This window comes from Nerophis lumbriciformis, linkage group LG08, assembly GCF_033978685.3.
Source record: "Nerophis lumbriciformis linkage group LG08, RoL_Nlum_v2.1, whole genome shotgun sequence".
NCBI classification, from domain to species: domain Eukaryota; kingdom Metazoa; phylum Chordata; class Actinopteri; order Syngnathiformes; family Syngnathidae; genus Nerophis; species Nerophis lumbriciformis.
The window spans coordinates 49,735,001-49,747,470 of record NC_084555.2 but is presented as its reverse complement, the minus strand read 5'-3'; the positions used below and the strand labels follow the sequence as shown (position 1 = coordinate 49,747,470).

The window sequence follows — 12,470 nt, the reverse complement described above, 5'->3', positions numbered from 1 at the left end:
AATTACGGACTCGAGAGTTGTGTTCGAAAAGTTGTGTTTTGATGCAAGTCCCCTCTTTGTTTGAAAGACTTACTGACTGTGTGTGTGTGTGTGTGTGTGTGTGTGTGTGTGTGTGTGTGTGTGTGTGTGTGTGTGTGTGTGTGTGTGTGTGTGTGTGTGTGTGTGTGTGTGTGTGTGTGTGTGTGTGTGTGTGTGAGTCCTACAACCCGGGCCAACGCCAAGACATGAAAAATAAACCTATTTATAGCTATGTACTGTACATCAACGTGTGGTGTTGGCGTCGCTGCCAGTTTTGAGCTATGTACACAAAAGCGTGGTGGTGGTGGCGTCGCTGCCAGTTAGCTGTGTACACAAAAGTGTGGTAGTGTTGGCGTCGCTGCCAGTTGTGAGCGATTTGCGCAAAAGAATGGTAGTGGTAGCGTTGCTGCCAGTTGTTAGCTATGTACACAAAAGCATGGTAGTGTTGGCGTCGCTGCCAAGTTGTTAGCTATGTACACAGAAGCGTGGTAGTGGTGGCGTCGCTGCCAGTTGTGAGCTATTTATACAAAATAATGGTAGTGGTAGCGTCGCTGCCAGTTGTGAGCTATTTACACAAAATAATGGTAGTGGTAGCGTCGCTGCCAGTTGTTAGCTATGTACACAAAAGCATGGTAGTGGTGGCGTCACTGCCAGTTGTAAGCTATTTATACAAAATAGTGGTAGTGGTGGCGTCTCTACCAGTTGTAAGCTATTTATACAAAATAATGGTAGTGTTGGCGTCGCTGCCAGTTGTGAGCTATTTACACAAAAAAATGGTAGTGGTTGCGTCGCTGCCAGTTGTGAGCTATTTATACAAAATAATGGTAGTGGTAGCGTCGCTGCCAGTTGTTCGCTATGTACACAGAAGCGGGGTAGTGGTGGTGTCGCTGCCAGTTGTGAGCTATTTATACAAAATAATGGTAGTGGTAGCGTCACTGTCAGTTGTTAGCTATGTACACAGAAGCAGGGTAGTGGTGGCGTCGCTGCTAGTTGTGAGCTATTTATACAAAATAATGGTAGTGTTGGCGTCGCTGCCAGTTGTGAGCTATTTACACAAAAAAATGGTAGTGGTTGCGTCGCTGCCAGTTGTGAGCTATTTATACAAAATAATGGTAGTGGTAGCGTCGCTGCCAGTTGTTCGCTATGTACACAGAAGCGGGGTAGTGGTGGCGTCGCTGCCAGTTGTGAGCTATTTATACAAAATAATGGTAGTGGTAGCGTCGCTGCCAGTTGTTAGCTATGTACACAAAAGCATGGTAGTGGTAGCGTCACTGCCAGTTGTTAGCTATGTACACAGAAGCGGGGTAGTGGTGGCGTCGCTGCCAGTTGTGAGCTATTTATACAAAATAATGGTAGTGGTAGCGTCGCTGCCAGTTGCTAGCTATGTACACAGAAGCGGGGTAGTGGTGGCGTCGCTGCCATTTGTGAGCTATTTACACAAAAGAATAGTAGTGGTAGCGTCGTTGCCAGTTGTTAGCTATGTACACAAAAGCATGGTAGTGGTGGCGTCGCTGCCGGTTGTTAGCTATGTACACAGAAGTGGGGTAGTGGTGGCGTCGCTGCCAGTTTTGAGCTATGTACACAAAAGCATGGTAGTGGTGGCGTCGCTGCCAGTTGTTAGCTATGTACACAAAAGCGTGGTAGTGGTGGCGTCGCTGCCAGTTGTTAGCTATGTACACAAAAGCATGGTAGTGGTGGCGTCGCTGCCGGTTGTTAGCTATGTACACAGAAGTGGGGTAGTGGTGGCGTCGCTGCCAGTTTTGAGCTATGTACACAAAAGCATGGTAGTGGTGGCGTCTCTGCCAGTTGTAAGCTATTTATACAAAATAGTGGTAGTGGTAGCGTCGCTGCCAGTTGTTAGCTATGTACACAAAAGCATGGTAGTGTTGGCGTCGCTGCCATTTGTGAGCTATTTACACAAAAGAATAGTAGTGGTAGCGTCGTTGCCAGTTGTTAGCTATGTACACAAAAGCATGGTAGTGGTGGCGTCGCTGCCGGTTGTTAGCTATGTACACAGAAGTGGGGTAGTGGTGGCGTCGCTGCCAGTTTTGAGCTATTTATACAAAATAATGGTAGTGGTAGCGTCGCTGCCAGTTGTTAGCTATGTACACAAAAGCATGGTCGTGTTGGTGTTGCTGCCAGTTGTTAGCTATGTACACAAAAGCATGGTCGTGTTGGTGTTGCTGCCAGTTGTGAGCTATTTACACAAAATAATGGTAGTGGTAGCGTCGCTGCCAGTTGTTAGCTATGTACACAAAAGCATGGTAGTGGTGGCGTCGCTGCCGGTTGTTAGCGTTGTACACAGAAGCATGGTAGTGTTGGCGTCACTGTCAGTTGTGAGCTAAGTACACGAAAGTGTGGTAGTGTTGGCATCACTGCCAGTTGTGAGCTATGTACACAAAAGCGTGGTAGTGGTGGCGTCGCTGCCAGTTGTTCTTCTCGTGGTCCCACAGACATCCAGTAGATATAAATAAATATATGTAAAGAAATATTTGTCCACAAGTCTCCCAATGTCCTCCATCTCGTTTTGTGTTGTCCGCAGCAACAAGCCGCCGCCACCACCGTCTACTGCGCCGTGGCCCCGGAGCTGGAGGGCGTGGGCGGCATGTACTTCAACAACTGCTTCCGCTGCGTCCCTTCCTTCCAGGCGCAGGACCTCGCCGCCGCCGCCAGCTTGTGGGAGTCCAGCGAGCGCCTGGTGTCGCAGAGCTCGGCGGGGGTCCAGGCCCTCTGAGCCCCGGAGAGGGCGTGGCTTGTCCAGGCGGGTGGACAGGAAGTTGAGCCGTACTAGACGGTAGACAAGAAGTCGACCCCGGGAGGAGGAAAAGTTCACACTTGGCTTCCTTTTTTTCTGCTTCCCAAATCCTTTAAAAAAAAAAAAAAATGTCCCCTTCAAAATAAAACGCCAGGTCCTGATGCGTCTCATTGCGTGGGTTTTCTAGTAAATATAGGACATTAGGGCCACACTAAATAACACTAACGACGTGGAAAAAAGGCTGATAATAGCAAAAAAAAAAAAAAAAAAGTCCCAATTTACAAGAATAAAGTTGTAATATTGTGTAAAAAAAAAAAGAAAATGATGGTAATATTACAGTATTTTTACAATAATTAAATGAGTTTCATGGGGAAGTATATTAGGACTTTCTGGTACTTGATCACCTAAAATTTTATCTTTTTAATCCTCTGAAATGTCTCCAAAAAAAAACAACATGATATTCAATAAAATCTATTGTAGTTTTACATAAAATGGCTTTTTTTTTTTTCACATATTACAACAAAATTGAACATAAAATACAACTAAAAAAGACATTTACTCTAATTGTATTTTTTTTGTAATATTACAACAAAAACATTGGATTTACTCATCTTAATATTACTAATAGTTAAGACCTTTTTTTTTTTTTTTTTTTTTTTTTTTTTTTTACAAAAGTTCTGGACCATGACAAAAAAGAAATAAAAGTTGTATTTTTTTGAGTATATAGTTGTAATATTATGAGCAACTTTTTCCCAATAAAAACTTTATTATTCACTCATTAAAATGACTGATTTAGTGTGGCTCTAAAATACTTCTTTTCCTAGGGGGCGGGGCTAAATAATGATCATGTGACACTATTGGTTCGATACATAAATCCGCGATAATTACACTTGAAATAATGTCTGTACAATATTTACAACATCCTGATTTGTGCTAAAGGGACGTCACTTTTTTTTTCTTCTTTCTTTTCCACTTTTCTAAATGAATCACTGTAAATATTAATAAACTAGATTGGAGGTATCGGGTTGGGAATAGCAAACACGTTCTGAGGAGTCCTGGGTTCTAGTTTCCTGCCCTGGTGAAGTTTGGATCTTTGAGTCTGGTGCTGCTGGGAGACGTTGTGCTTAGTGGCAGTCTGCTGGAAGGTTCCAGAAGGACATCTGTGGACAGACCAGAGACAACTTAGTCACAACTTCTCAGCAGAATAAAAAAGTTGACAAGAAGTTTGCATGATTTGTTTGTTTTTTGTGTGTCTGTCCTTCTTCATCATGAAGTGTTATAGTTACATTTAAAACAATTTTATATAATAATGGTATTCAAACATGACAGTCTTATATAATAATATCATTCAGGAGGGAAAAGAGCAGGTTGTACACAGAAGGAGATAAAGTATCAGTGCAGGTGTCTTATCAACGTTCTTTCACACACACTGACTAAACATGCTATTACTGCTGGAAATGAGAAGGATTCATAAAAACACGTCCAACTGGACTCTTCTGAGCAAACATTTTGATGTACAAACATACTTGCCAACCCTCCCGGATTTTCCGGGAGACTCCCGAAATTCGGCGCCTCTCCCGAAAACCTCCCGGGACAAATTTCCTCCCAAAAAACTCCTTTTTGTGTTGATTTATTTATTTTATTTCGTGGTTTGAATTCGTTTTTGGAGCTGTCATTACACATGTATCGGTATTCACATTGGTCAGTAGGGGGCAGTATGGCGTTTCTTCCCAATTGAATGCTATCACCTGCAGACCGGAAGTGTCTTGTCATTCTGATGAGCGCGACCAGTCTGTGAGCAATTGAAACGTCCTGTGTGCTTTTTCCTCCTGTATAACAGGTTAGTTTTGGTGAATCAACTCACTGAATAATACCCATGTGATCTTTATAAGTTTAAGTACACATTCTGATGGTGGAGCCTAACTCTAAAGTGTTTGTGAGTTGTAGTTTGTATTTGTGAATGAATCCAGTGCACAGCTGCAGTAATCAATACAAAAAGGCGACGTGAGTGCGCAATGTTTATATAGGAACTTCTGATCCTAATTCAGACTCCCAAATTAGAGCTCCTGTTTTCTTATTGATTTTATAATGTATATTTGTATAATGTGTGTGTGTTCTGAAATAGTGACAGAAAATAGAACAAGGATGGACAATTCAACCCTTAACTCAACAATGAGTAGATGAGTGTTATGTTTGTGTATATGTGTAAATACATGAACACTGAAATTCAAGTATTTATTTTATTTGTGTATATATATATATATATATATATATATATATATATATATATATATATATATATATATATATAGCTAGAATTCACTGAAAGTCAAGTATTTCTTATATATATATATATATATATATATATATATATATATATATATATATCTATATATATATCTATATATATGTATGTGTGGGAAAAAAAATCACAAGACTATTTCATCTCTACAGGCCTGTTTCATGAGGGGGGGGGGGGTTCACCTCAATCATCAGGAGATTTTAATGGGAGCATTCACATACCATGGATTATATAGGGCACAGAGTGGGTGGGTACAGGCTGGTGTAGGGGCGTGGTGATTGGCTCATGTGTTACCTAGGAGGTGTTTCCGTCTGTGGCGGCATGCTGTTACAATTTTGCTGCGCTTGTTGAGGGATGACAGGTCTGGACGGTAAATAATAAACAGTTTTTCTTTCAAGCATAGGTTGCATCTTTTATTACCACTATTGTAAGGTGTGCTGGATGCAAGAATTTGCCATGTTATTGAATATTCAATAACACCTATGAACCCACGCCAGGAAACCAACCGAAAAAGAACAGAAAACGAAACGACATCATCTGGTACAACCCCCCATACAGCAAAAACGTCTCAACTAACATTGGACACAAATTCCTCAATCTGATTGACAAACACTTTCCCAAAGACAACACCCTAAGAAAAGTATTCAACAAGAACAACATTAAATTGAGCTACAGCTGTATGAACAATATACGACAAATCATCTCAAACCACAACAAAACAATTGCAAATGAGCCGTCGACCCCCGGACAGAGCGACTCCAAAACCAACAAAGGTTGCAACTGTCGAAAGAAACCTGATTGACCTCTCAACGGGGGGTGCTTACAAGCATCAGTTGTCTACCAATCTAAGGTAACACGCAAGGACATTAACACATCCGACACATATGTAGGATTAACTGAAGGAGAGTTCAAAACCAGATGGAACAATCACAAGGCTTCTTTCAGGAACCAAAACCTGCGGAATACCACAGAACTCAGCAAACACATTTGGGACCTCAAAGACAATAATGTTGAATATTCAATAACATGGCAAATTATTGCATCCAGCACACCTTACAATAGTGGTAATAAAAGATGCAACCTATGCTTGAAAGAAAAACTGTTTATTATTTACCGTCCAGACCTGTCATCTCTCAACAAGCGCAGCGAAATTGTAACAGCATGCCGCCACAGACGGAAACACCTCCTAGGTAACACATGAGCCAATCACCACGCCCCTACACCAGCCTGTACCCACCCACTCTGTGCCCTATATAATCCATGGTATGTGAATGCTCTCATTAAAATCTCCTGATGATTGAGGGAACCCCCCCCCTCATGAAACAGGCCTGTAGAGATGAAATAGTCTTGTGATTTTTTTTTCCCACACATACATATATTGCGCTCTACTACGGTATCGAGCACTATTTTTTGGATAACCTTATTAAGACATATATATATATATATATATATATATATATATATATATATATATATATATATCTTAACCACGCCCCCCGCCCCACCCCCGACCACGCCCCCGCCCCCACCTCCCGAAATCGGAGGTCTCAAGGTTGGCAAGTATGTGTACAAACCCCGTTTCCATATGAGTTGGGAAATTGTGTTAGATGTAAATATAAACGGAATACAATGATTTGCAAATCCTTTTCAACCCATATTCAAATGATGTTCAAACTTTATTTTTTTTTTTACAAATAATAATTAACTTAGAATTTCATGGCTGCAACACGTGCCAAAGTAGTTGGGAAAGGGCATGTTCACCACTGTGTTACATCACCTTTTCTTTTAACAACACTCAATAAACGATTGGCAACTGCGGAAACTAATTGTTGAAGCTTTGAAAGTGGAATTCTTTCCCGTTCTTGTTTTATGTGGAGCTTCAGTCGTTCAACAGTCGTATTTGACGCTTCATAATGCGCCACACATTTTCGATGGGAGACAAGTCTGGACTGCAGGCGGGCCAGGAAAGTACCCGCACTCTTTTACTATGAAGCCAGGTTGATGTAACACGTGGCTTGGCATTGTCTTGCTGAAATAAGCAGGGGCGTCCATGAAAAATACGGCGCTTAGATGGCAGCATATGTTGCTCCAAAACCTGTATGTACCTTTCAGCATTAATGGTGCATTCACAGATGTGTAAGTTACCCATGTCTTGAGCACTAATGCACCCCCATACCATCACAGATGCTGGCTTTTCAACTTTGCACGACATCCACAGTTTCCAAAAACAATTTGAAATGTGGACTCGTCAGACCACAGAACACTTTTCTACTTTGTATCAGTCCATCAAATATGTTGTCTTTGTAGCATATTCAACTGAATATGGGTTGAAAATGATTTGCAAATCATTGTATTCCGTTTATATTTACATCTAACACAATTTCCCAACTCATATGGAAACGGGGTTTGTATTTCTTTACAGAAATTAAAGGTAAAACCGTGTGGTACACAAAAGAATCTAATTTGAATCGCCACTACACGACGAAGCACGAGGAAAAATACCGGAATCTGTCTGATGAAGCGCACGCAAGGGAGGCTGATGGGTTGATGGTAAAACTGCAAACCCAACAAGGACTTTTTGCCAAATTTTACACCCCCAGAGATGCAGCCGTCAAGTTTCGTCATTTCTCACAAAATTGCCAGAAAAAGTAAGGCGTTTTCTGACGGAGAGTTTATTAAGGGGCGCATTTGAGAATGTGTCACTCTCCCGACGCACTGTAACGAGGCGGGTTGAGACCATCGCTGTAAACTCGGAGCTTCAGCTGAAGAACGGAACGGCCGACTTTGACTGTTTTTCCGCTGGCTTTGGATGAGAGCTGCGATGTACGTGACACCGCCCAGCTGCTCATCTTCTTACGTGGGATCACGGAGGAGCTGGCAGCCATGCAGTCAATTAAAGAGACAACCACAGGTAATGACTTGTTCACATAGGTAAATGCGTGTTTGGACATGTTAGGACTGAAATGTGACAAGCTGGCAGGTGTGACAACAGATGGTTGTCCAAATCTGACGGGGAAAAATGTTGGACTTTTAAAGAGGATGCAGGGTAAAGTGACAGAAATTGACATTTTTGCATTGTATTATACATCATGAAGTGTAGTGTAAGACAGTGTTAAAAATAAAACCATCAAAAGCAATCTGCTTTTGTATAAAGTTAAGTTAGGTTAAATGAAATTATTATAATAATAATAATAATTATTATTATTATTATTATTATTATTAATAATAATACCTATTATTATTATTTATCCTACGGTATATCAAAAATAATATTGAGCAAAATTTAATTGAAATATTGTCGATGTGGCCCTCCAGCAGTGCTCGGGTTGCTCATGTGGCCCCCCGGTAAAAATGAATTGCCCACCCCTGTACTAGGACCATGTTGATGTTGATGTAGTACGTATGTATGCATTGTTGACATTTTGCATGTTATTGTTTAAATTTAGCATGTTATTGTTGACATTTTGCATGTTATTATTGACATTTTGCATATTATTGTTTAAATTTAGCATGTTATTGCTGACATTTTGCGTGTTATTGTTTAAATTTAGCATGTTATTGTTTACATTTTGCACGTTGTTGACATTTTGCATGTTATTGTTTAAATGTACCATGTTATTGTTGACATTTTGCATTTTATTGTTTAAATTTAGCATGTTATTGCTGACATTTTGCATGTCATTGTTTAAATTTAGCATGTTATTGTTTACATTTTAGGTGTTGTTTACATTTTGCATGTTATTGTTGACATTTTGCATGTTATTGTTGACATTTTGCATGTTATTGTTTGAATGTAGCATGTTATTGTTTACATTTTGCGCATTGTTGACATTTTGCATGTTATTGTTTACATTTTAGGTGTTGTTTACATTTTGCATGTTATTGTTGACATTTTGTATGTTATTGTTTACATTTTGCGCGTTGTCGACATTTTTCATATTATTGTTTAAATTTAGCATGTTATTGTTTACATTTTGCGCATTGTTGACATTTTGCATGTTATTGTTTACATTGTGCATGTTATTGTTGACATTTTGCATTTTTTGTTTAAATTTAGCATGTTATTGTTTACATTTTGCGTGTTGTTTACATTTTGCATGTTATTGTTGACATTTTGCATGTTATTGTTAACATTTTGCATGTTATTGTTTAAATGTAGCATGTTGTTGTTTACATTTTGCGCGTTGTTGACATTTTGCATGTTATTGTTTACATTTTAGGTGTTGTTTACATTTTGCATGTTATTGTTTACATTTTGCATGTTATTGTTGACATTTTGCATGTTATTGTTTAAATTTAGCATGTTATTGTTGACATTTTGCACGTTGTTGACATTTTGCATGTTATTGTTTAAATTTAGCATGTTATTGTTTACATTTTGCGTGTTGTCGACATTTTGCATATTATTGTTTAAATTTAGCATGTTATTGTTTTACATTTTGCACGTTGTTGACATTTTGCATGTTATTGTTTAAATGTACCATGTTATTGTTGACATTTTGCATTTTATTGTTTAAATTTAGCATGTTATTGCTGACATTTTGCATGTTATTGTTTTAATTTAGCATGTTATTGTTTACATTTTGCGTGTTGTTTACATTTTGCATGTTATAGTTTACATTGTGCATGTTATTGTTGACATTTTACATGTTATTGTTTAAATGTAGCATGTTATTGTTTACATTTTGCACGTTGTTGACATTTTGCATGTTATTGTTTACATTTTAGGTGTTGTTTCTATTTTGCATGTTATTGTTGACATTTTGCATGTTATTGTTTAAATTTAGCATGTTATTGTTGACATTTTGCACGTTGTTGACATTTTGCATGTTATTGTTTAAATTTAGCATGTTATTGTTTACATTTTGCGTGTTGTCGACATTTTGCATGTTATTGTTTAAATTTAGTATGTTATTGTTTACATTTTGCGTGTTGTTGACATTTTGCATGTTATTGTTTAAATTTACCATGTTATTGTTGACATTTTGCATTTTATTGTTTAAATTTAGCATCTTATTGCTGACATTTTGCATGTTATTGTTTAAATTTAGCATGTTATTATTTACATTTTGCGTGTTGTTTACATTTTGCATGTTATTGTTTACATTTTGCATGTTGTTGTTGACATTTTGCATGTCATTGTTTAAATGTAGCATGTTATTGTTTACATTTTGCGCGTTGTTGACATTTTGCATGTTATTGTTTACATTTTAGGTGTTGTTTACATTTTGCATGTTATTGTTTACATTTTAGGTGTTGTTTACATTTGGAATGTTATTGTTTACATTTTGCATGTTATTGTTTAAATTGACCATGTTATTGTTTACATTTTGCATGTTATTGTTTAAATTTAGCATGTTATTGTTTACATTTTACATGTTATTGTTTAAATTTAGCATGTTATTGTTTACATTTTGCGTGCTGTCGACATTTTGCATGTTATTGTTTACATTTTGCATGCTGTTTATAGTTTGAATGTCGTTGTTGACATTTTGCATGTTATTGTTTAAATATAGCATGTTATTGTTTACATTTTGCGCGCTGTTGACATTTTGCATGTTATTGTTTAAATTTAGCATGTTATTGTTTACATTTTGCGTGTTGTTGACATTTTGCATGTTATTGTTTAAATTTAGCATGTTATTGTTTACATTTTGCACACTGTTTATATTTTGAATGTCATTGTTGACATTTTGCATGTTATTGTTTAAATGTAGCATGTTATTGTTTACATTTTGCGCGTTGTTGACATTTTGCATGTTATTGTTTAAATTTAGCTTGTTATTGTTTACATTTTAGGTGTTGTTTACATTTTGCATGTTATTGTTGACATTTTGCATGTTATTGTTTAAATTTAGCATGTTATTGTTTACATTTTGCGCGTTGTTGACATTTTGCATGTTATTGTTTAAATTTAGCATGTTATTGTTTACATTTTGTTATTGTTGACATTTTGCATGTTATTGTTTAAATGTAGCATGTTATTGTTTACATTTTGCGCGTTGTTGACATTTTGCATGTTATTGTTTAAATTTAGCATGTTATTGTTTACATTTTAGGTGTTGTTTACATTTTGCATGTTATTGTTTACATTTAGCATGTTATTGTTGACATTTTGCATTTTATTGTTTTAATTTAGCATATTATTGCTGACATTTTGCATGTTATTTTTTAAATTTAGCATGTTATTGTTTACATTTTGCACGTTGTTGACATTTTGCATGTTATTGTTTAAATGTACCATGTTATTGTTGACATTTTGCATTTTATTGTTTAAATTTAGCATGTTATTGCTGACATTTTGCATGATATTGTTTAAATTTAGCATGTTATTGTTTACATTTTGCACGTTGTTGACATTTTGCATGTTATTGTTTAAATTTAACATGTTATTGTTGACATTTTGCATTTTATTGTTTAAATTTAGCATATTATTGCTGACATTTTGCATGTTATTGTTTAAATTTAGCATGTTATTGTTTACATTTTGCACGTTGTTTACATTTTGCACGTTGTTGACATTTTGCATTTTATTGTTTAAATTTAGCAAGTTATTGCTGACATTTTGCATGTTATTGTTTAAATTTAGCATGTTATTGTTTACATTTTGCACGTTGTTTACATTTTGCACGTTGTTGACATTTTGCATTTTATTGTTTAAATTTAGCAAGTTATTGCTGACATTTTGCATGTTATTGTTTAAATTTAGCATGTTATTGTTTACATTTTGCGTGTTGTTTACATTTGGCATGTTATTGTTGACATTTTGCATGTTATTGTTTAAATTTAGCGTCTTATTGTTTACATTTTGCGCATTGTTGACATTTTGCATGTTATTGTTTAAATTTAGCATGTTATTGTTTACATTGTGCGCATTGTTGACATTTTGCATGTTATTGTTTAAATTTAGCATGTTATTGTTTACATTTTAGGTGTTGTTTACATTTAGCATATTATTGCTGACATTTAGCATATTGTTGTTTAAATTTAGCATGTTATTGTTTACATTTTGCGCGTTGTTGACATTTTGCATGTTATTGTATAAATTGACCATGTTATTGTTGACATTTTGCAGGTTATTGTTTAAATTTAGCATGTTATTGTTTTACATTTTGCGTGTTGTTGACATTTTTCATATTATTGTTTAAATTTTGCATGTTATTGTTGACATTTTGTATGTTATTGTTTACATTTTGCGTGTTGTCGACATTTTGCATGTTATTGTTTAAACTTAGCATGTTATTGTTTACATTTTGCGCGCTGTTGACATTTTGCATGTTATTGTTTAAATTTAGCATGTTATTGTTTACATTTTGTGTGTTGTTTACATTTTGCATGTTATTGTTTACATTTTGCATATAATTGTTTACATTTTGCATGTTGTTGACATTTTGC

The 12,470-nt window shown here is 36.6% G+C and overlaps 2 protein-coding genes across 2 annotated transcripts in view; one reads left to right on the top strand and one right to left on the bottom strand.

Moving 5' to 3' along the window:
• Positions 1–2,796, top strand: part of wwox (WW domain containing oxidoreductase) — a 606,531-nt gene extending 603,735 nt beyond the window's left edge. The window contains exon 9 of the mRNA XM_061969167.1: positions 2,561–2,796. Within this exon, the coding sequence (XP_061825151.1) occupies positions 2,561–2,752 (192 nt within the window). The 3' untranslated portion in view covers positions 2,753–2,796. The remainder of the gene's footprint in view (positions 1–2,560) is intronic.
• A 671-nt stretch (positions 2,797–3,467) lies between these two features.
• LOC133611964 (transcription factor Maf-like) overlaps positions 3,468–12,470 on the bottom strand; it is a 180,383-nt gene continuing 171,380 nt past the window's right edge. Inside the window, exon 3 of the mRNA XM_061969169.1 lies at positions 3,468–3,933. The gene's annotated coding sequence lies outside the window, so the exon portion shown is untranslated. The remainder of the gene's footprint in view (positions 3,934–12,470) is intronic.